The sequence below is a fragment of the Pleurodeles waltl genome, chromosome 7 (assembly GCF_031143425.1).
Source record: "Pleurodeles waltl isolate 20211129_DDA chromosome 7, aPleWal1.hap1.20221129, whole genome shotgun sequence".
NCBI classification, from domain to species: domain Eukaryota; kingdom Metazoa; phylum Chordata; class Amphibia; order Caudata; family Salamandridae; genus Pleurodeles; species Pleurodeles waltl.
This window is the reverse complement of record NC_090446.1, coordinates 606,303,957-606,327,985: the sequence shown is the minus strand read 5'-3', so window position 1 is coordinate 606,327,985 and position 24,029 is coordinate 606,303,957. Positions and strand designations below refer to the sequence as shown.

Below are 24,029 nucleotides of genomic sequence, written 5' to 3'. Positions count from 1 at the left end.
TTTTCTATCAGCCTAAGCTGCTAGACACCCCTCTACACTAATAAGGGATACCTGGGCCTGGTGCAAGGTGTAAGTACCCCTTGGTACCCACTACAAGCCAGTCCAGCCTCCTACAACTGGAAAGCAGCCCGAGTTACTATCAGTGGCTAAGATTAATTCAAGCATTCCAGCCATCACTTTTATATACTTTATTAAACTGGTCAAGCATCAGCCAGTTCCCTATGCAAAATTCTCTTATATCTAGGTAAACGCATACCTTAAAAAATGTGTCAACAACTATCTGGATTATTTCTCATCCACTGCATAGGCATAGAGCCTCCTCTTTGGGTTATGATACCTGCAATGTTCTAGGCTAGGATGCACATGCCCAGAAAGTAGGCTATTCACACAGGTCTACTAGCAGTCTAGAGACCAACTGTACTCTAATTATTAATCTATGGTAATCAAAACCTGCAGTGTGTTAGGTGAAAGTTGGTCCTCCATATCAGTGTTCAAAAAGAGGTGGGTGTAATGAGAAGGATTTGGACTGTCTCTCTGATAGAGGGCCAGGCGAGTATGCCTTTGACAACCCCAGTTAATTACATTTTTCAGGTTGGAATCAGGGATAAATTGGAGCTAAGACCTCAAAATTGTAAAGGATCCTGGTAGGACGTCCAAGCATCTTAGAGATTATATTTGTATGGTGCTCTTACTGAAAGATGTTATGCATGGGTAGGAGATGAAGAAAGCATGCTACAGAAGCCACATTTTTAATAACGTGGAGCTGCACTGATACCAAATGCCAGCATTTTGCACTGGTAGAGCTCAAAGCCCACCACACACCTAAGGACCAGTCAAAGGGCCTACTTAGAAGGGAACCTGAAGTATGCATCCTTCTGGTCCACAAAGCACAGCCAGACTCTGGACTGAATGACAGCTAACATTTTATCTAGAATTTGTATCTTGAACTTCTGGAAAAGAATGCACAGCTTCAAATAATACAGTTCCAGAACTGAGCAAAGCCTAACTCCTCCTTTATGGATGATGAAGAGGCTCTCAAAGTGGTCAACCTGTACACTTTTGGGAAGCGGGCTCTATAGCCCACTTCCTCCTTATTTTGTGACTAAAACAAAGGTGGCCGAATTGTTAACAGGAAGAACTGTATAGGACAGACATCCACGCAACACAGCTGACACAGGAATCAGTGGTGATATTTAAATTCTGGCAAAAGAGATGCATGTGCCTCCAAATTAAGTGGTACGTGACACTGGTTGTGCAATAACATTAGGTGGCACTACCGAGAAGATGACATTGATACTTCTTTGCCTCAGATAAAAGCTGACATTTGTGCTAGATTTCCCAACACAGGCAACTCCACTTGAAGTGGGGTGTCAAGGCAAACTAAGTGGAGGTGATGATCAGGCTCTTGATGCAAAAGGAGATCTGGCCATGGAAACTATAATGTTTTTGACTGCAGGAAGTAAATGTGGGCTCAGATTGGCAGAGACTGGATGGAGCAAACCAATATGAAAAGAACAAAGTTTCAGGCACCAATCATAAATATTGCTGTACTGGGATCATCAGTACCCAAGTTAGTATATCTCTGCTTCTTGCAAGGCAATGTCAAAGAGAATTGGATAAGGTGGTTCCATGATTAGGGCGGACTGCAAGAATACCCAGATAAGGCCTGAGGCGTAGGATTACTACCTGAAGTATTGTTTCTAAAGGCACAGGTAGTGATGTTGTTTGGGACACTGGCTTATGTAATGCAGAAGAATGCACTTGGCTAAAGAAGGTAATTTAGGAGCTCTTTCTCAAGCTTTGGAAAATCTTTTTTACCAATCATTATCATGAGGTGCATAAGAGTCGACTTCAACTGAAATAAAGACTACAACTCACACATGCATGGATCTGGGCCAAGAAATAAATGGGTAAGTTTACGCATCACTCACAGGATAGAGTGGGCAGCTTGGTATGTTCAAAGACTCAATAAGGCAGAGCCCAATTTTCCAAGCTTCTGTGTCCTGACCAGAGGGCCATCGACATGGATTAATCACAATAGCTGAATGTCTGAATAACTCATCAAATCACAATATGAGCCAGGACAAACGCTTTGGTTAGGGAGGAGCACAGGCCATGCTGCTTTCAAATACCATTGTAAGGATCAACCCAATGCAAAGCAGAGTCAGTAGTGCCATGGTCCATACACAGCATAAGGATAACAATATGTGGCAAGAACCCTATTGGCGTAAATGTGAAATTCCGCTGATGCACAAAAAACGGGAGCATAGATTTCAGAGTAATGTTAAGACAAGCATTGGCGAAACCAATAGGTTTTGCCTATACAAGAGCTATTGGCTTTGCCAATGACTCTTAGCAATGCTATACAGCAGGACGGAGTGCAGTAGAGTGGAGTGAGATGAAGTGAGGAGAAGCGGCAGAAAGTGGAGTCGCGTAGTGTGGAGTGGCTTCGAGGCAAGTGGCGTAGAGTTGCGTGGACTGCCGTAGAGTATAGTGAAGTGGTGTAGTGTGCAGAGGAGCAGAGTGGCATAGAGTGGAGCAGAGTGGCATAGAGTGGCGTGGACTAAAGTGAAGTGGCGAAAAGTGGTACTGTGGAGTGGGGTCAAGTGGCACTGTGTGGAGTGGAGTGGCATAGAATAGAGTGAGTGACTGTGTGGAGTGGTGTGGCATGGAGGCTTAGAGTGGATTGGCGTAGAGTGCAGTGGGGCAGTGTAGAGTGGTGCAGGGTTGAGTGCCGTACAGTGTAATGGTGTAGAGTGGCATAGAGGGTTGTGGCACAGATGGCAGTGCAACGGTGCAAAGCAAAGTGCAGTGCCACAGAGCAGAGTGGTGTAGAGTAAAGTGCAATGGTGTAGAATGCAGTGTCGTAGAGTAGCGTGCAGAGTAAGAGGAGTGTAGAATGCAGTGGTGTAGAGTAAAGTGGTGCAGACTTCAGTACAGTGGCGTACAGTGCAGCGGTGTACAGCACAGTGGCATGGAGAGGTGCAGAGTACAATACATTAGAGTACAGTGGCGTAGAGTGTCGCAGAGAAGAGTCAAGTGGTACAGAGTGCAGTGGCATTGGGTATTGATGCAGAGCGGAGTGACAGTTCAGTGGCATGGTGTAGAGTGGCAGAGTACAGTGGCGAAGAGTGGTGCAGAGCAGAGTATAGTACAGTGGTGCAGAGCAGATTGCAGTGGTGTAGAGTGCAGAGAGGAAAATGCAGTGACGTAGATTGAAGTGCTGCTGATTGCAGGGGTGTACAGTGCAGTGGAGTACAGTTCAGAAAAGGGGTGGGGGAGGGAAAAGATGCAACATGGAAGGGGGTGGGTGGGAGGGACTGGAAACTACAGGTATATAGGAGATTGACTGAAAACACAAGTACTCATATAGAATGCTTGGGTACAAAAAAATGAGCTTCTGAAACTGGAGCAGTGGATAGACAAAAGTACCTGGTCCATGCTACAGGGGAGGGCTACACACATTAAGAGGATATAACACCTGCAGACTGTAACAAATGGTAGCAAAGCAAATGGGAGCGACATTATAGCTAATAAATGGTAAGCTATGGGTGGGCTGCAAGCCCACTACATGTTAACAAAACTCAGGCAGAGACAGCCTAATATTATATTTTCAGTTTCTAATAACCCCCTTTCAGTATTTAATGTGGCCACTTTCTCATGCAGGATCACCAGTGGGAAGCTCACAGAGTCATAGAATAGAGGCAGAAAAGCAGAATGATATCTGCAGAACCTACAGCCTTTTCACGTCCTACTAGGCTCTCAAACAAACATCCCTCCCTGATGAACAAATCACAGTCAAGCATATTATTTGTCACCTCTCCTTCCCAGAGGACTTAGCAGAAGCTACACCTGCTTCCAAACTCCTCATTCTACTCTCTTGGGCTGTGATTCACTTTAGAGCAGCAGGGGATAAGGCTTCTCCCAGAGCCATCTGCAACTCTGCCACAAAATTACCCGAAATACACATGACTACAGCATCAGTGTTAGACATCGCATACGGGAACCAGCAGGAATAAAAGAAAACAATACCCCTTCGACTGAATGACAGAATGCAAATCCCATAGTGACATTTCAAAAATACCACAAAACCTTTGTTAGTGTACACCTTAAATAAACAAGTTTATGTTAGCTTCCCAAAAATTTCTACTGTGTTTTAAATCTAAGCATCTGTCAGAAATAGACCAGTGGCAATTAAGATGTTTCTTCAAAGCAGCTAGACATCATATCACTCCATCTCCAACCCGAGGCTGGAGATGAAGCTAAGAAAGCAGGGACTAGTCCTCTCCAAACGTGAAATTGTTGATGCAAGGCCAGTAGAATGAAATGTAGGTTCCTCTAGAGGGGTGTTTTAGCCATGTAAAAGTGGTCTTCTGGCGACCAGTCTACTTATAGTCAGAAAACGTAGTACGATGCAAAAAACTTACGACCGAAGGCTCACGTATTCTCTCCCCATAATTACACCTCTTTGAGACAAACCAGACTGCATTATCAAAGCAAGAGCATCATGCTAAAAGGTCAAACCTTGCCATTTTTAGGGGGACTGTTAACAGAGATCTACTCATGTGCTAGTATTGTAAAGCATAAGCAAGTGGTATCACAACTTTATTTTTATGCTGACAAAGACTGCTGTCACTCACCTCTTCATCACTATCAGATATGACAATAAAAGCCTTTGAAAAATGTCTCTTTTTCTTGGACAGCCATGAACTCCTGTGTTCTTGGCTGTCATTCTCATCCTCTTCCTTGGTCCTCTCATTAGAGCCTGTGGCCTCTGTGTCCAGCTTCCTCCTCTTCAATGGCATTCTTCACTGTAGAAAAAAACAGACAAGCTATATTAGCAAGCTGTCAAAAACCATCAATACCTGCCACAGGTTCACAATTCAACTTGGTGTAGCTGAGGTTAAATAGCTGTTGACGACTGTTTCTAATTCCTCTTGGGCAAGTTCATTTTATTAGGAATAGCCTCTGGGAGCAGATTTTGATGCTCACAGGCACAAATGCAGAAAGAGGACATTCATACAGATTGTAAGCAGCTTCTAAATCTAAATTGTATGCTTATTCAGAGGACTTCATCCTTGTCCACACAATAAAATATAACAACCATGTGCAATGCAATAGGTCTCGCATTTGCTTGAGTTAGAACTATTGGCATTGTAAATTTGTAACTGGACTTTTCTAGACACATTAATTGATCAACCCTACCTCAAAATTTTGTATTTTACTGCCACATAGTTCCAGTGTCTCTGCATATAACTAAAGCACTTCCATTTACCTTCTTCCTCTATCTGCAGCCAAAAAATGAAAATGTTGCCATTTAGCATCCTCATTTTAATCTGCCATGTTAAATCCAATAGAATACCACTTTTACCACCCCATCATCATAGTTGCTGGCTGGTTAAAACTCACCCCCCACTCACCCCCACCCCCAAAAAAAGGCACAAGACAGCCACGGAGGAGTATAGAGAGAAATAGACTAGAAGGGTCACCAAATATATCAAGAGTGTTCAAACAGTCATATTGTAATAAGGGTGTTAGGCTGGCCTAAATCATGGTCATAACTGCAAAAAGGAGAGAGTACTAAAACATATACATTTATCATGTAAACGCAATAAAAACCTTCATCAGAGAAACTTTGGGCATTAGACTGTAATGCTCAGAAGAGCCCCTAGCGGACACCACAAGGAAAACAGCATTTTTAAGAAACATGGTCATGTAACCCTATAGTTAGCCCCTAAAGGGCATAACCACATAAAGACAATGGCAGAAAATAATGCACTGTAACCATATATTTAGCCCCTAGAGGGCATAGTGCCTTATACATTTTCTGAACTAACAAGCTTACTGCAATAATATTACAAACAGGGCCCTTAAAACACAAACTAGTCCCTGCTATAAAATTCAAGCCATGAGAGATCTTAAACAGACCCTGAATGGTGGGAGGGGTTATTATTTGTGGGTCCCAACTAACCCAGTTTGGGGACCCAGAGATGATGTGGACAGGAAGAGCATGTTGTTGTGAACGTTTTTGCGGTGGCCCCATTGTCCTAGGACCAGGCTGAGTTATGAGCAAAAATGTTTTCTCAAATTAATGGCCTGTCTGCAGCTGTGTCGGGAGAGCCACTTTAAGGATTTCTGTTCTTTACATAAAGTATTTATCAAGAGCTATGCAGTATGAAGGGGAGAGCCAAAAGAAATAAGTCAGATTAGGTAACAATGTGAACAATGTGACCAGTGCTTCAGTATTGTCAATGAAGTTTGCGCTGTGAGCGCCATGAAGTATGAAGGGGAGACGCAAAAGAAAAACAGTTTGCCCACGCTGAAGTATATCGGCAATCGTGCCCATGTAATGGGGTCATTCTGCAAGGCAGTTACAAAACCACCCGAAGGCAAGACGAACGTAAAGCAATTACCAATGACATCCAGGGATTTTTGAAAGGTAAACCCACAAACGAGTGAAAGTGATGGGCATGGTTAAAAGCCCACAGAATACTTACAACAGGTTGAAAAGAGTTTGCAAGCTGTACCTAAAAAGGTGGTGTTTATAAATATTTATATTTCACCTATGTTGAACACTAATTACTGCAAAGATTGATCAGAATTGTAATCAAAATCACAGTGTTGAGATATAGACCAATTTTTATGACCAAACTCCCTAAATTTCTGTTTCTTGAAGGAACAGGATTATGGCAGCAACAAATACTTTAAAAAAGCTAATTTGCACAGCAGGAGCCTACTGAACAAACGCATCCTAAGACCCCCATAAAAGATTGCATTCCAGTTTCTTGGTAAGAATTAAGAAACATGAATCCTCAAAGCATGTACCTCAATTAGGTCACTGTACCTGGGACAAGACAAAAGGAAGGCTGATTATATTGGTATGTTACTACAGGAGGATAGCTCCTTGTTCCACTGACAGCACTGATCTTCAGAACTAGCCACACAACAGCATGCCTATAATGGTCTGTAGAGGGAGGGCAAGAGGCCTGAAAGGCGCAAAGACATCCAGGACAGAAGCATTTAAAAAAAATTTAAAAAAATGTTAAAGTCAGCTTCCAGTTTTTGGCTTTGTAATGGATACTTTGTTATGGTTTCTGTAAGACTGTTGTGGGAGCTTCGGGCCCTAGAAAATATAAAAAATATATATGCTGTGGTCTCAAAAAAAGCACACATTGCCATAGTAGCCATGACACTGAAGGGAACTACTTTGTGCAAAGACGTGCTCTATGTGAAAGACCACAAAAAAGTGAGCCAGTGACCAAAGTGGATTGATACACTGCCCGATGCTGCATGCTTTAGCAGGCAGAAGAAATATTGGAATGGCAAAACAACTGACCAATGGATGAAAGAGGGGGCTGAAAGCCCCTTGAAGTATATAATATACATATAATTTTTTGAAAAATCAAAATGTTGTGGCTAACGCCAGGTCTAAAAAGGTACCACAATGGAGATCCCCATAGACATCCGACTACAATACTTTACTGGAGAACAACCCATTCAGCCAAAATCACACAGCATACTTGTCACAATACCCAGGCTATGAACCTGCTCGTCAAGAAGCATACTCTATACCAGAAAATAGTGAAAGCTGTTCCCTACACTGGAACCATACCATGGTCTTTTACCCCCCACAGCCATTATTCAGCATTGCGTTCAGCTCTACATTTTGATTATGTTAAGGTGCAGCTAAAACAGTTAAACATTCAAAGGTCGTGACCACTTCCAAGTTAACTTGAATGCTAGGTGTTGATGTTAGTGTTTACATTCTGTAATTAACCTTCAGTTAATCAAACCCACAGGCTGATCATAATAAGCAAGAACATAGAGACTACTTTGCATTAATGAAATCGAAGCGGAGCCACTTGAAATAATTAGAACCGTTCTATTCCTATATATACCATGCATGTAGAGGAAACGTTCTGGGTTGCCTTTTCAATGCATAAATTTAGATGGCATATCCTTCCTAATTCAGCTTTGTGGAATCACTTGCCTCACCTTTCCTACCATAGCTTATTATGGGGCCAAAGAAATGGCTATGCTTTATCCTATACAGATATCTGGCGTTTGTCATACTGATATATTTATGTTCCCTTTGGAATGAGATAAAACATTTGAAACAAGGTTAAATCACTCTTTGTGTCCCTTAATCCACTTCAGAACTAATGGTAGGTCAATACACCTCAGGAAATTCAAAATTCATTCAACAAAACCGTCAAAGAAAAACCTGCGCTACAACTCATCATATTTTAGGTTAAGAAATTAAAATTACAATAAAAGAATGTATTTAAAACATGGTAAATGTGCAAACAATGTATTAAACCGGTAAAGTGGAGTTCCAAAGTAAAGCGTGTACATAAGCGCAGCAGTCAGTAAAAAATGTGGCTCACATAAATGACAACACAGTCATTGCTCAACACTGGATGCCTTTTGTGTCAGTCTCACTTGCCATGCTCGCTTCTCCCTTTCTGTGTTTTGAGATTCGTCATTCTTCCTGCTCGAACAGAGCAGTCTAACAGAGCCACATTTAAAAATTAGTTTGCTGCCTTTCAGCGCCATCTAGTGGTCACTAAAAAGTTTGTAGCAGAAATGAGGCAGATACATCATTGATCGTTACAGACTACTACAAACAAGCACTGGCAAAGACAACCAGCCTCTGTTGTATTTAAAGGTAAGAGTAGTGCTTTAAATGGGCAGGTACTGTCCGGTACGGCGTACCTGCACATCTTTAGTTTGAAGGGGAGAACATCTGCACTTCTCAGTACTGTTGCAATACATCACAATGGATGAGTACCAGCACTTTTCAGGTGCAAAAAGGTACGCTAACTAGAGAGTACCTGCCCTTCTATATTTCCATTTAAAGCACTGGGTAAGAGAAACCAACTGATCATGCCAGTGCTTGTTTAATAGAGTCACAGTCCAGCTTTCCCTTTCCAAAATCTCAAACACAGGAATAAAATCATCCAAGAAAAACATGATGGGCCTTTAAAGCCACATTAAACACCATGTGAAGCAGTTTCATGAAGGACTGAATATTGAACAGGTCGAAAGAGTACCTACCTAAAGGCAAGAGGAGCATTAAGTGCGAGTCTGCATGCTTACAGATTGGAATTCAACAAAGCTGCTACCACCAAGTACTTAATCAACCCATTTCCAATTCAATAGTTTGACCATAGAAAGCTGCTTCACCTTTCGGGTCTGCAGGTAGAACTGGTAGGGTTGCTTTTCATTTATGGAAAACAAGTTAACTGGCAGAGTCGTTTCCTTGTGCGAGCAGAGTTAGCATAACTGGGAATCATTACATTCAAGGAAAGTATGGCTTGTATTTGGTAGCTTTGTGTTGTGTTTGACATTTATGTTGTTCTATCATATATTCATTGTGGTTGGGGCGTGGCCGCGCAAACGAAAATGGCGCACGCTTAATTCAGGCGCTCCGGACGGGCCTATCATTTATCCTCCAGAAACGGAGCCTAGGCCCGGGGCATCCCGCAACTGCAGAGCGGGGGAGCCTGAGGGGGCACTGGAGAACTGCGGGGCCCGCTCTGGGCACTGTCGAGTGGTTCCTGAGGGAGTCGGGGACTCCGAGAGCCGTCGGCCTGACCGGTCCCGTGAAGCCGGGGACTCACATGCAGCCGTGCGGCCTGCGGAGAGCGGGCCGGCGACTCTGGAGATGCCGGAGAGGCCGGGGGTGACGCTGCACGGACAGAGAAGGTGTCGGGGAGCTGGAGACCACTCCTAGGCGGATCGGGTGTCGCGCGCCGCTCACGGAGTCGGAGGTGAGCTGGGAGCGCGCTGAAGCTGGGAGCCACGGAGCCCGACCTGGATTCGGTGATCAGGTCCCAAGCAGCGCTGGAAACGGGTGGAGCCGGCGGACCCTGATTTAAGGGGGGGCCGGTATCCACAACAAGCATTGGAGCAGGAGGAGCACAGAGATGGGCCCCTGGGCACACGGGAACCATCAGAGGCAGCACTAAGGGACTGGAAGAGGTGGCGAACGCCTGGATTCGGCGCCCCTGAGCAGGGTGAGTGCTACGCACTGCTCCCCTGGCTCTGAAGTGGGGGAGAGGACCCTTGAACAATAGGCAAGCGGTGGGGCCAGACAGTTATCAGGGGGAGAGAGACCTGGGGAGCCCCCCACCAAAAAAAAACAAGTGTGGCAGTCGGGAGGCCTGAATAAAGCCACAAGAAAGGGAAGGAGAAGGGGCCCATTGGATCGCACCTGCGCCCCCAAAGAACAGCGACCCGAGTGGGGTCCTTAAGCGAAGGAAAGAGGTGAAGAATCCTGGTGAGTCGCAGAGGGCCCTGGGCAGGGGCACCCACCGGCACTGAATGAGGGAGAACACAGGGGCACCGGATTTCCGTTGGACCCCTGCCAGGTGGGAACAGCCAGCTGGTGGGGGGGGGATCCCGGGCGCGCGGGGGTCTCCTGGATGTAAGGGACGAAGAGGGCGACCACTCAGCTGTCCGTAAAGGCGTAGAACGAGGGGCACGGCCCAATCTGGGTCGGACCAGGAGGAGAGGACCCGAACGGAGGAGTGACCGAAGTAAAAGTCAGCCTATCGTCCTAGCCCGGGTGGTGCACCCCCCTAAACACCTGATGTCCCCCAAGAACCGCCAAAAAAGTAAAGCCATGGACAGTATAACACGTGCTGAACGCAAGGTGGGGAGCCACTGGACCCTCCACAACCCAGGGTACAGGACACCTTAGATAATATCTTGGGTGCAATAGAAGACACAAAGACTACGCTACAACGCAACATCAATCAGGTCGCAGTTGAAGTCGGCATGCTAAGGGCGGACCACCACAAGCTGGTGGACAGAGGAAAAGAAACAGAGAACACCCTTGGCCGAAATTGCACTGCAACAAAAAGACCTAAAAGCCGAGGTGACGTATCTAACGGATAGGGTTGCACGCCTGGAGCAAAGAGCAGAGGATGCGGAAAGGAGAAGCCGTAGGAATAACGTGCGAGTGGTAGGACTGCCGGAGGGGGCTGAGGGTGCAAATATGATGAAATTCCTGGAGGAGTGGTTGCGCACAGCTGTCGCGCCGGGTTGCCTGACCCCTTTCTACACTCTGGAACGGGTGCACCGGGTGCCCTCAAGGCCTCTTGCACCGGGCCGGCCTCCTCGCGTGGTAATCGTCAGGCTGCTACACTACAGAGACAGAGGCATTCTCTTAAAGAGAGCCAGGAGGCGGGCCCCTTTAAAGTAGCGAACGGAGAGGTGACACTGTTTCCGGACTTCACGTTGGACGTTCAGACCAAGCGAGCCTCATTCCTGGCAGTTAAGAGGGCCTTGAGGGATGAGGGAATCCAATACTCGCTTCTCTTTCCGGCCAAACTGAAGGTGGCTATGGATGTTAAGACTACATTTTTCCAGACCCCCAAAGAAGCGTGGGATTGGCTGGAGGCTCGAGGGACCCAGGTGGGACGACACGTGAGTGAGGGGCCAAGTGGGGGTGAAGCCTGCCGAGGCTCGGGAAGACGGCGAAACAGGAACCGACCCCGCTTGGCGCCAACCCAGTCGCAGAAGGAAATGGGGAAAAAGGCGGCACTAGAAGCAGCTGCCTCCATGAGCAGAGAGGAGATGCCCCCGGAGGGTTCGGGCGGAGAGTCGGACGACACGGCGGTGTCTTCGGCAGACGGATCGGGCTGCTCGGTGCGGGCCACGAGGGTGACCCCGCAGACAGCAGATGAAGTTGGGTAGCCGAGAACACAACGTGGTCCCAAGGGGGGGGGAACGCGACTATGTGGCCCCTCCGGGCATGGCCCCCCAACCAGAATCTCGTCCATTCCAACAGACTGGCGAGAACTAGAGTTGAATGTTTGAATGAGTTGCACGGTTGCACAATTTTTTGGGCAGCCCTCTGTTTGAAAGGCGTCCTGGGGAAGGGGAGTTGGGTTACACAATTGTTATTTTTTATGGCGCTTTGCAGGAGGTGGCCTGTCAGGGTTAGACATACAGTCAGATACAGGGGGATGCCGACCACTGGGGCGGGCCGGGAAGGCTATGGTGCGACTGTCTCTCTGATATGGCAGAGTATAACCTGCTAACATGGAATGTGCGGGATGGGAACGCCAAACAAAAGACATAAAATACTGTCCTACTTAAAGAGAAGGGGTAGTCAAGTAGCGATGCTACAAGAGACCCATTTAGCAAAAGGGGAAGTGGAAAAGTTAAGGCGCAGATGGAGAGGACAGGTGTACGCCACGGAGTACTCGGCATTTGCCAGGGGGGTGCTGATCTGGGTACGTGCTGGGGTCCCCTTTGAAGTAGAATCCACCAACATTGATCACAAAGGCAGGTTTGTGGTTTTAGAAGGTGATTACACGGTATACTGATCGCCTTGAGTTGCATTTATGCCCCCAATCAGGACCAGGTCCCTTTCATGTCACGGCTATCAGGTCAACTCACGCGTGAGCGGGTGGGAGGTCTCTTGATTGGCGGGGATTTCAACAGTGTGCTGGATGTAGATTTGGATCGTTCTACCCCACCACTACCTGGAGCAATGACATGTAAAGTAGCCCAAAAACTAAGACAATGGTTAGACGCATGGGGATTGTTAAGACATATGGCGTGAACAGCACCCTGTCGAAAAAGATTATTCATACTATTCAGGACTCCACCGAGTGCACACCAGAATAGATAGAGTGGTCTGCACAGCAACGCTAATGCAGGGGATGGTCCACTCTGAATATCTGGGACGTACGCTGTCTGGTCACAATCCCCTACTATTGACCTGGAGAATGACGGAGGATAGGCCCCCCCTCCCGATGTGGCGACTGGCCCCTGGAGCCCTAGAAGACCAGGCATACAGGGATGACCTTCGCCTCTTCTTGGCTGACCATATTAAAACCAATAAGGGATCCACTGATTCTAGATCCATAGAGTGGGAGACTCTTAAAGTAACGACCATGGGGTACTTTATGGGACAGACAACTGGGGTGAGACGTACACTCGAACGGGAACTGACCAGGCTAGAGAAGGAAATACATGAAGGGGAGCGGAGACAGGGAACAGATGAGCAGGAGAGGGAGAGGTATGCCCAAGCACGGAGAGCCCACTCCCAGGCTGAAGAACAACTTCGGTGCCATAATATGCAAAAATACATGGCCTCACTACACTCAGAGGAGGGCAGATCAGGTAGAATGCTGGCGTGGCTGGTGAGACCAGGAGGGGAAGGAGAGCCTATCACGAAGGTGATAGCCAAGGATGGAGGGAGAAGGCATAGCCCGGGCACTATAAATGACGCCTTCAAAGAATACTATACTCACTTATATAGGAAACCCGGTGAACTTAATGTTCCCGCCCTTGATATATTTTTCCAACAACTCCCCTTGTCAACGCTGACGAATGAGGAGCGGGAGGGGCTGGGAGCCTCAGTGACAGTGGAGGAGGTGCGGGATGCTATATCGCAACTAGCGCCCGGGAAGACACCAGGGATGGACGGCCTTCCTATGGATTTCTACAAGAAGTACGGAACTTTATTGGTCCCCGACTGGTACTCTGAGGCGTTGCGCCGGGGTGAGCTACCGGCCACGTTGAGGGAGGCATTGGTGGTCCCTCTGCCCAAATCCAAATCTGCAGAGGCATCGGTTGTTAACTTTCGCCCCTTGTCAATGCTGAACAATGATTTTAAAATACTCAGTAAAGTCATGGCCAACCGGTTGCTCGGCCACATGCCCATGCTGATACATGAGGATCAGAACGGGTTTGTCCCAAATCGAAGCACATCCCTTAATCTAAGGCGGCTCTTCGCTGTCCTACATATGCCCAGGGAAGTGAAACCTGCAGCGGGTGTGTTACTAGCCGTAGACTTCGAAAAAGCTTTCGACTCGGTCAGGTGGGACTATCTGAGAGCAGTGATGAGGCGAATGGGGTTGGGTGAGGGTTGGGTAAAATGGGTGGACTTGCTATATGTGTCCCCCCTGGCTAGGGTAAGGATGGGCAGGACGGTATCAGACACCTACCCAATAAATAGGGGCACCAGACAGGGATGCCCCCTGTCGCCACTACTATTTGCACTGGCCATCGAGCCGCTGGCAGCCCAGTTGCGAGGGGATGGCACGGGTAAAGGGATACAATGGGGACAGTCAGAGCATATTGTTTCCCTTTATGCAGATGATACACTTATCTACCTTAGGGACGGAGAGACAGGACTCCCTTGGGCTCTGGATGCTTTGGAGCACTTCGGGACCCTGTTGGGACTGCGCCTCAATAGAGGCAAAACATACATCTTCCCCATGCTGACGATGCTGCAACCGCCCCACTTCGTGCCCGGAGGACGTAGGTTGGGTGCCGAGGACCTTTAAGTACCTGGGAATACAAGTGTTTCACGAGGTGGGGCACCTCCGTGACAACAATCTTGGAAGGGCCCTACGCGCCTCAGTGAGGTTTTGGCGCTCCTTGAGGTTAACCATAATGGCCAGAGTTTCATTGTCTAAAATGATAGTACTGCCCCGTCTACTTTATTACTTCGCGAACCTGCCGCTGTCGGTCCCATCGGTGTGGTTCCGCGAACTCAATACACTGATCAGGGAACTTATATGGGACGACGGCCGCAGGCGCACAGCACTTTCGACTCTCTGTAGGCCAACATACTTGGGGGTCCTGGGAGTCCCAGACTTTGAGTTCTATTACTTAGCATCACAATTACAATGGGTTGCCGGGTGGCTGGGAGGAAGGGGACAACTGGATAGATGCACCGCACATGGAGAGGTTGGAATGAAGCGAATTATTGCACATATGATAAATATGAAAAGGACCAAGCAGGCGGACAGTTTGAGGAAGAGAGTAGCCGCAGCATGCTGGAAGAGAAGTACGAGAAGAGTAGGAGTAGGAAAGCCATACTCCCAGTGTTACCGCTCTCGGTACTGAGGGAGGACACAGATGAGAGGAGCCTGGCGGGCACGGGGCTGGGATCCCGGAAGAAAGCAGGCGTGGAGACAGTTGGGGAGCTGTTCCGGGAGGGGGTGCTGAGGTCCTTCTCGGATCTAGCAGAAACAGGAGTCCCGAGGGGACAGTTTCTCCAATATCGGAAACTAATACACACCCTTAGAGAACACTGGGGAACCATTAATGCAGAACCTCCCACCCATAGAGTCTTACATCTACTATTGATACCTGGTGGGGACTCCCACTTAATTGCTATAATTTATAGGACCCAAAACAAGGAAGCATTGGATGCACTGCAGCCCCAGAGAGAGAAGTGGGAAAGGACAGTGAGCAGGGAATTAACAGACACGGAGTGGGGCAGGGCACTAGCATATCCCCGGACGGTATCCCGAAACACTCGGCTGAGGTACATACAGTACAATTATATTCATAGAACATACCTCACCCCACACCGATTGACACTAATTTACGGGGGAGCTCCAAAGACATGCCCCAGATGTGAGGACGTAAACGCAGACTTTGACCACATGGTGTGGAGCTGCCCAGAACTCCAGCTAGGCTGGGTTGCGGCGCTAGCTGACCTGGCGCGAGTGTTGGAGGTAGAGCTGGCCCTGTCCCCAGCTACATGCTTACTGGGTCTGAAACTGGGTATCCCACTCAGGAGAGTGAGGAGGCACTTCCTAGACCTAGCACTGGTTCTCTATAGGAGACGGATTACGATGGGCTGGAAGTCCCCCAGCCGCACCTCAACGGGTGAGTGGAGACGTGATGTGACGAAGTGGGCTAGAGCTGAACTACAAGTGTTGAGAAGCGAGGAGGCAAGGGGTCTGAGCCAAACCCCTATCGCCCCGGCATGGGAAGAAATACTATCGGGATGGGACAGCTTGACCAGGGAAGGGGGGGAGTGGAAGGGGAAGGGCCAGAGAGACCAGTGGTACGGGGGCACGGGGCAGCGGGCGGGTTGGAAGTAACATAAGTGGGGGAAGGGTCAGGGAGGGAGGCCAGGGATCACACGGGATGGAAAAGCGGAGGAGACAGGAGGACAGAATCCCACGAGATAGGGCATAAATAGTCTCGTCCCAAAGGCACATTTATCCATGATGGAGGGGGTAGAGATGAGGATTCTGGGGAGGTACTGGCCCGACCTCGGTGGATAAGGAAAATAACTAATCCCAGCAATAGAGATCGCCTGCTCGCAATAGCGCCATCACATTAAAATAATAGGTAATATTAGTTAAGACTGTTATGTAGACACGCGAGTAAACCGGGTTCTCGGCACACACATGGAAAGAATGAATATCTAAGACACTTAAGCGAACTAGGCACACTAGAACTTTAACACTGCAAGTCACTCTTAAGAAAAAAGGCAATGCGGTGGGAGCCCTAGAAAAGGTTGGAATCCGCTGTACCATTAAAGATTAAAAATGTGAATTTAATGGAAACCTGTTGATGTTACCAACGGTATTGCAAATGTAAAACAGTGAAAAGTTAATAAAGATATATTAAAAAAATATATATATATTCATTGTTGTTTAGTCTAGTCGATTATTATAAGTTATAACAAGTATGTAGTTATCTGTAGAAAGTGATGTTTATTTTTGTAACTCGTGTCATTGCATGCACGTTCCTCATGTTCAATTGGTGGAATGCAGGAGAGCAATGGCTGGAGGATGGAGACAAGGACTAGACGTGCTTTGTAAGCCGTGTATGGTGTTTCAACTTTCAATAAATTATTCTGAAATTAATGAGTCTCCGACTTTACACTTCGTCAACAAAATAGTCTGTCAGAGAGTAGCAACGTTCCTGAGAGTGATTGGTGCAGACTGTGGTCACTAGACTGTTACAGAATTCATACATTATTTTGAAGAGTTGTTAGGTGGGACATGTTGCATCCAACACGTGCTGAGAATAGTGGGAGCCCTGGGTCTTCTTAATGGCTGCTTTATCGGTACTCTAGCATTGCTGGATACTCTTCACATTCTGGTTTACCTCTTTCCTCCAATGTCTTTTGAGGTTTCTTATTCTGGTTGTCTGTGATTTTACATCAGAGTTGATACAGTTGGCTTCCAGCAATGTTATCATTGTCTTTAGGCGTTGAGTGAAAACACTATCAAACGTACCAGACAGCCATAAATGGACTTTGATGATGGTCATTAACGGGTTCAGTGGCTGAGCAGCAGGGTGTCCCGATAGAAAGGAGCCTAAATCACCATTCTCCATGGCTTGGTAAGCCACCATGTCTTACAGGCAGCTGCTGAGGGGACCCAACAAGGATTTCTAAGTTGAAACCAATGTTGTGATCATTCCAGGTATTGGGGCAGTTTTCTGGGTCCAAGGCAATTTCTTCTGTCGTGAAATTTGTATTAAGAATATAGCCAGACTAAAAGTACCTGGAGATTGAAATACGGTAAAGCCATCCATCTTTGTCCTGCAAAAAAACTTTCCTGCACCTACCAAGCCAAGTACTACAACACACGCTCTGCTGCAAAGTGAAAGAAAAGTAGGTTAATGATAGTCCTCTACCCCCACCTCAAGTAGAGTTAGAAGCAACACGGCCTCCCCAGGTAGTGGTGGACAGGAGGTTTGAATGGCCTCCAGGTCATGCCTTTTAAAAAATGCATAAAACGGTTGTGCTAGCTGACTGTGTGCAGTTCCAGAATTGAAAGCAATGAAAACATTATACACCAGCTCATTATGAGCTAGTGATCACTTATCTATCAGTTCGGTCTTTGTTGGGAACCTGTAACACATAAGAGCTGCAGAGCAGTCACTGTTCAGCCTCCATCAGTACTAATATGGTGCAAACGTTCTATAAACAAAGAGTTGATAATGGGCTAGAGTGAGAGACTGAATAATTCAGAGGCATTAGCAACAGTGTTTGTAAAGTGTAACACTACATGCATCAATCACAGATATCAGAGAGGTAAAAAACACATATATCTAAGTCAAAAAAAGATTGGTGCCTTGAAATCAGCACACCTGCCCTACCCTCAGCATCCCCACTCCCACACAACCATAAAACCACAAAAAGAGTTTGAGTTTAGGCTGCGTACATCATGTCCCTGGCCCCCCTCTTGCAAAGCAGGAATACTGCCACTCAGGCTCTCTCACAGTTATAGCATTTGTATTCCAGGTGCGGATCTGCAAATGACGATTGGGTGGGATCTGATTAACACACAACTTTGAATATGACTGGACAGTGTACAGCAGTACAGAACCCCACAAGAAACAGGACTAAAAGAAAACGAGAATACGGAAATGGTAATTAGGATAGGACACGTCAATGTTGTTCCTTTATGGCTTAATAAGGTAACTCAGGGGTCAGAAACGGTAAGCAGAAGGAAAGTATGTGTGGTTAGGAAAGCTACAATTCGAGCAGTGTTATATTGTTTTTTTGTTTTTTTTCTGAAATAAACAAGCAACCAGCAATACTCTCCCTGGTGTGCACACTGGGACTAAAATCGATGTTCCAAGTAAGCTTGCTGCAAGGGGCACTAATATTATTTTCAGTATTCCGTCAGATAATTTCCCGGGGGGGGTGGGGGAAAAAGGAGCTGGTCAATGAGCTGTCACCCAGTCTTTGACTGTCTAATACTTCACTGATACAGAATCTAACGGATGCTATTGCCTATGATGGGGGGGGGTCATATTATTTTAGAATCATTGCTGGCCCTCTAAAGGATCCGGTTTTCTATTCTAGCCCTGTTGGAAAAATTTGTAACAGGCTCATGTTTTGCTGTCGGAGATCAACAAGTTACTTACCTTCTGTAACGCATTAACTGGTAGAGACTCTATCTTGCTTCAGATAACTTACCTTAGAATTCAAATGTGTCAGTTTGGAATCCAGAACTATTTTCTGAGCAATACCCTTGTGAGCGCTGTCGGGTGGGGTCATTCGGATCCGTGTGGCGTCGTCAGCATTGTTAAGGCTGTTTGTGGCGTCACAGTCGCCTATAAAGAAAAGAATCAACAATTTGTCTGTGAAAAACTAGGGCACTGAAAAGGACAATCCCTGACTCAATTAGACTTGTCAGCAGAGCGGGGAGGCACGGGTGGGTTAAGGAATCTGCAGGTAGACAGAGTCTCTACCAGATAATGCGCTACCGAAGGCAAGTAACTTGTTCATCTGACTTCTAGCTGCAGATTCCTTATCTTAGAATAGATACCCAGCCATAACCTCCTGGCTGTGGGCTTTGGACATATCTTTACACAAAAAATTGCATCAGGACCAAACAGGAAAAGTGTCAATCTCTAAGGACCTGATTGTCCAGACAGCAAACGTGTGCAATGATGCACACATTGCTACCCGACAAGATACCCAGGACTGGAACACCTCAGCTTGCGCAGTGGTAGCAGCTTTGGCTCCTGGCCAGGAGGCTGCTTCTTGGCCAGTGCATAGCAGATTTTAATGCAGAGAATGACCCAGTGCGAAATGGTTAATTTCTGCACTGCCCGACCATTCTTTGCTCCCACCTACCCCGCAAAGAGTTGGTGATCCACCCTGAGCTCTTTTGTGCGGTCAAGGTAGAATGACAACGCTCTTTTTGGGTCCAGCTGGTGGAGTCGCTCCTCTATTTCAGAGGGATGTGGTGGAATGAAGAAGGTGGGCAGGGTGTTCTGACTCAGGTGAAATGGGGTCACCACCTTGTGGAGGAAAGAGGCACAAGAAGTTCTGAGTACCACCTTGTCTGGAAACATGGTGGAATACAGCGGCTTGGATGAAAGAGCCTGCATCTCACTCACCCTCCTGCAGATGTTATTGCCACTAATAAGGCTGGCTTGATGGTGAGCAGCCGGAGGGGACAGTTGTGCAGTGGCTCGAAGGGAGAACCATGAAAAAAGTGAGGACCAGATTCAAGTCCCACTGAGGCATGACAGAGCATAGGAGGATACTTATGTACAAGCCCTTTAAGAAATCTATTTAGAATTGGAGATTTGAATAATGAAGGCTGGTCGGGCAACCGAAAGAACGTTGATAAGACAGAAAGATAGCCTTTAAGAGTGCCCAAGGCAGAACCCTGTTGGTTGAGGGATAAGATAAAGAGAAGGATCTCAGATAAAGAAGCAGAAAGAGGATCAATAGATCTTTCTGTACAATAGTATACAAAGTGTTTCCTATGACAGGCGTATACCGAATTAGTGAAGGAACACCTGGCTTCCAGAATAACTTTACAGACTTTGGGAAGAAGGTCAAAAGCCCTTAACTGTTGCCGCTCAATCTCCACGCATGAAGGCACAGAGTTGACAGGTTTGGGTGGATAGTCCTCCCCTGCTGCTGCAACAGAAGATCTTCCCAAAGAGGAAGCCTGATTGGAAGATTGATGCTCATTTTCACAAGCTAGGGATACCAGACTCTCCGTGACCAGTCCGGAGCCACCAGGATTACTTGGACCCAGTTGTTCTTGATCTTCTTGAGAACTCTGGGCAGAAGTGGTATGGGCGGAAAAGTGTACAGGAGGCCTGAACTCCACTAGTGATGAAAAACATCACCAAGCGATTGCCTCCTTGGAAACTCCAATGCGCAATACTGCTGACATTGCAAGTTCTCTGTGGAGGCAAACAAATCAAACCAAGGCTCTCCCCACTGCTGAAAGTGTCCTTCATCTGCCCCAGCATTCACAGACCCTGGCAGATGTTGAACCACCAGGGTTATGCACTGCTGTTCCAACCATGTCAAAGACACAGGGCCTCTTGGAAAAGGGTCCACGACCCCACCCCGCCGATGCTTGTTGCAGTATCACATTGCGGTGGTGTTGACCGTGAACACCTGCACCATCCTCCCTTTTACAACAGGAAAATATGCTTTCAATGTCAATCGGATCTCCCGGAGCTCCAGCAAGTTGATATGGAGCCCGGATTCCGCTGAAGACCAGAGGCCTCTGATCTCCACCTCTCCCAGATGGGCGCCCCATTCCGGAAGTGACACATCAGTCACTACTGTGAGATCTGGTTGCAGAAAAGAGAGGAGTCTGTGTCTGGCCCAATCGCAGTTCACTAACTACCACTGCAGATCTTTTGTAGTTCCCTTCGAGTTCTGAACCGCGTCGGTGAGATTCCCCTGATGATGTGCCCATTGGAATATTGGAACTTCGGGTCCCACTGCAGAGCCTTCATGTGCCATCTAGCATACTTGATTAACAGGATGCAGGAGGCCATGAGTGCCAACAGCTTCAGAGTCTGTCTCACCAAAGTCCAGGATAGAGGCTGAAACATCGGTCGATAACATGAATATCCTGAACTCACTGCTTGGGAGGATAAGCCGAAACACTGCACTGTGTCCAGAATAGCTCAGATAAAAGGAAGCTTCTGAGAGGGAGTCAGGTGTGACTTCGGCATTCTTATAGTGAATTCCAGCAAATGCAGGAGGTTTACTGTAGTCTGAAGGTGGGTGACGACAGCTTAGGGTGAAGGAGCCTTCAACAGCCAGTCATCGAGGCAGGGGAAGACGTAAACCCCTAACCTGCGCAGATGAGCTGCTACCTCTGCCATCACTTTGGTGAACACCCGAGGGGCACTGGTGAGGCCGAAGAGGAGCAGAGCAAACCGAAAATGCTCATGGCCTACCTTGAACCGCAAGTAGCACCTGTGGGCAGGCAGGATGGGGATGTGAAAATCCGCATCCTGCGTCCAACGCTACCATACAGTCTCCTTGGTCTAGAACAGACAAGACCTGAGCCAGAGTGACCATCTTAAATGTCTTCTTTTTGAGGAAGAGATTGATGACCCACAAATCTAGAATAAGGAAAGACCCTCGTTCTGTTTGGGAATCAGAAAGTAGTGGGAACGACAACCACTTCCAACTTCCGACATCGGGAACCTTTCTATGTCTCTCTTGGCCAAGAGAGCCGTAACTTCCTCACGGAGTAAGACTAAGTGATCCTCCGTCAGCTGTTCGTTTAATGGAGGCATAGAGGGAGGGAAAGACTGGAAGGAGAAGGAATAGCCCCCTCTGTATGATCTGCAAGATCCATTTGTCCGATGTTATGGACCGCCAGCGAGGGAGATGAAATTGAATCTTCCCTCCAACTGCAAACAAGTGGTCTAGCACAATCATACTGGGAGGACTTGAGCGTTGTGGAGGAGGAGGGCAGCATGGTGGCCGACTTCTGGCCAGACCCTCTGGGTTTGAAGGTACCACAACCTCATCCCTGCACAGGATGCTGACCTGACAGCGGAAGGTGGCTGCTCAGTGGGTAAAGTGGTACCCCGCCCCTTCCAAAGCCTCGAAAGGTGCAAAAAGCAGGCTGTTGGAGAGGGGTCGCCGAGAGGCCCAAGGACTTGGCCGTAGCCTGAGAATCATTGAAATGCTCCAGCACAGAGACTGCCTTCTCACCAAAAGGGTGGGACTCGTCGAAGAGCATGTCCATAAGGTTTGCCTGGAAATGCCCTGAGAAGCCAGGCGTGGCGACAAAGGACCACTGTCGATAAAATCACTCTACCGAGCGAGTCAGTTGTGTCCAAACCACACCTCCCTGTAAACTTGGCTGCATCTATCCCATCTTTGACTGCTTCTGAGAGAGTGTCCCGAATGCAGTCTGGGACCTGAGGCAGCACCTGAGCCACAGTATCCAATAAAGTATGGGGGAAATGTCCCAATTAGCACAAGGTGTTTATGGACCTCAATGACAGGCTGGAGGAAGAAAACTCCTTCTTCCCGAAATGGTCCAGCCTCTTGGATTCCCTATATGGGGGAGCAGAAGGGATGGCGCCATAGGAAGTGGAGGCTTGGACCACAAAGCTCTCCGGGGTGGGATGTTGGATGAGGAAGCTAGCATTGTTTGGAGCTGGGCAGTGGCGGCGGCCAACTGCCCTATTTACAGGAGCCCCTGTGCTAGGTCTAGACAATGTCCCCAGCAGGTAACCCCCAGCTGAAGCAACTCCATCAGGAGGTTACTCCTGAATGGCACCATAAGCAGATCTAGGTCCAAGACCGCAGCTATCCCTATGCACCACCATAACGTAAGACGCTCCCTCCTCCAAAGCCATGGTAGGAGGTGAGAGTATGCCAGTATCTGGAGAGGTCTCCAGTCCACTGGCTTCTCCTAACTCCTCATACCAGTCCATTTGCTCCAATCAATACTCAAGAGGGTCCTGAGACCCCTTCCATTGCTCACCAATGCCTGGTTGATCATAATAAGACTCAGTCAATGATCTGGCCACTGATAGAGCCATCGGCGCCGAAAACTGTGTCATACAACGCCGTTCCAGATCGCAGATATGAGGATGGGGCTTGCACCACCGGCGGGCGCCAGTGGTGCGGGGAGCGTCAACATCGTGAACTACGTCGCAGAAGGCCGACTCTGTGGACTCAGCGTCGGTCCGGATCTGATATCGGATTCAAGAGACCCCATCGGTGCCGAGGCTGAAACCTGCGGACGTGGAATCTGATGGGGGCTCTGCAGACCCCGCGGGGCCCTAAGGCGCACCAGCGGGGGCAGCCCGTTCGAATACAAGACGCATGGCCTCATAAAACTCTGAGTTGAGCGGGGGTCGATCAGTTCCCATAAAGGGGAGGGGGGGGGGGGGGAATCTTCAAGTCGGCCCTGGCATCCGCTCCATGAACCATGCTCGAAACGGCGACCTTTCCCAACCCGTCTCGTCACCCGACGGGCAAGGTAAAGTCGAAGTCTGGTTGACAAACTTCTTCTCCTTCTTGTGCCTCTTCCCCGAGTGCCAAGAGGATCTCGAGTAATATGAAGAGTACTTGGGGCTCCTGGAGCGGTCCTGTGATGATCTCCTTGACAAGACCATGACCGTGACCTCCGAGGAGTTGTGCCGACCAACGTCGACTGCTGGGCTGCCATAAGCTTCAGGGACTGCGCCCTCAAAGCTTTCGGAGCCATGGCCTGGCAGTCGGAACACGACTTTGAGTCGTGTCACCAGAGACATACCTTATGGAGGTCCGTCACCGACATGGCGCGGTGGCAGGCGCCAAACGGCTTAAACCCTGTCTTCCCAGGTGACATCCTACACAAACTAGCAAAAAAGCTCTGACAAAAAGTTCGAAAAAGGCCAGTGAAAAAAGACAGAGGGTAGCTCGATTCCGGAACTGCGCTAACCGGCATGTATGGAAAAGAACTGACGTACGCATGCGTGGGTGGTGCCTTTATAGGCGATCGTGACATCACAGACAGCTT

The 24,029-nt window shown here is 47.9% G+C and overlaps 1 protein-coding gene across 16 annotated transcripts in view; it reads right to left on the bottom strand.

Moving 5' to 3' along the window:
- UIMC1 (ubiquitin interaction motif containing 1) overlaps positions 1-24,029 on the bottom strand; it is a 380,703-nt gene that overhangs the window by 296,948 nt on the left and 59,726 nt on the right. For 15 of the 16 annotated variants that reach the window (XM_069244540.1, XM_069244534.1, XM_069244544.1 and 12 more), the window contains one exon: positions 4,641-4,811. In XM_069244540.1, the coding sequence (XP_069100641.1) occupies positions 4,641-4,805 (165 nt within the window). In that variant the 5' untranslated portion in view covers positions 4,806-4,811. Of the gene's footprint in view, positions 1-4,640; positions 4,812-5,205; positions 5,229-24,029 lie in introns of those variants that run through there. The other variant, XM_069244541.1, reaches the window with a different exon arrangement.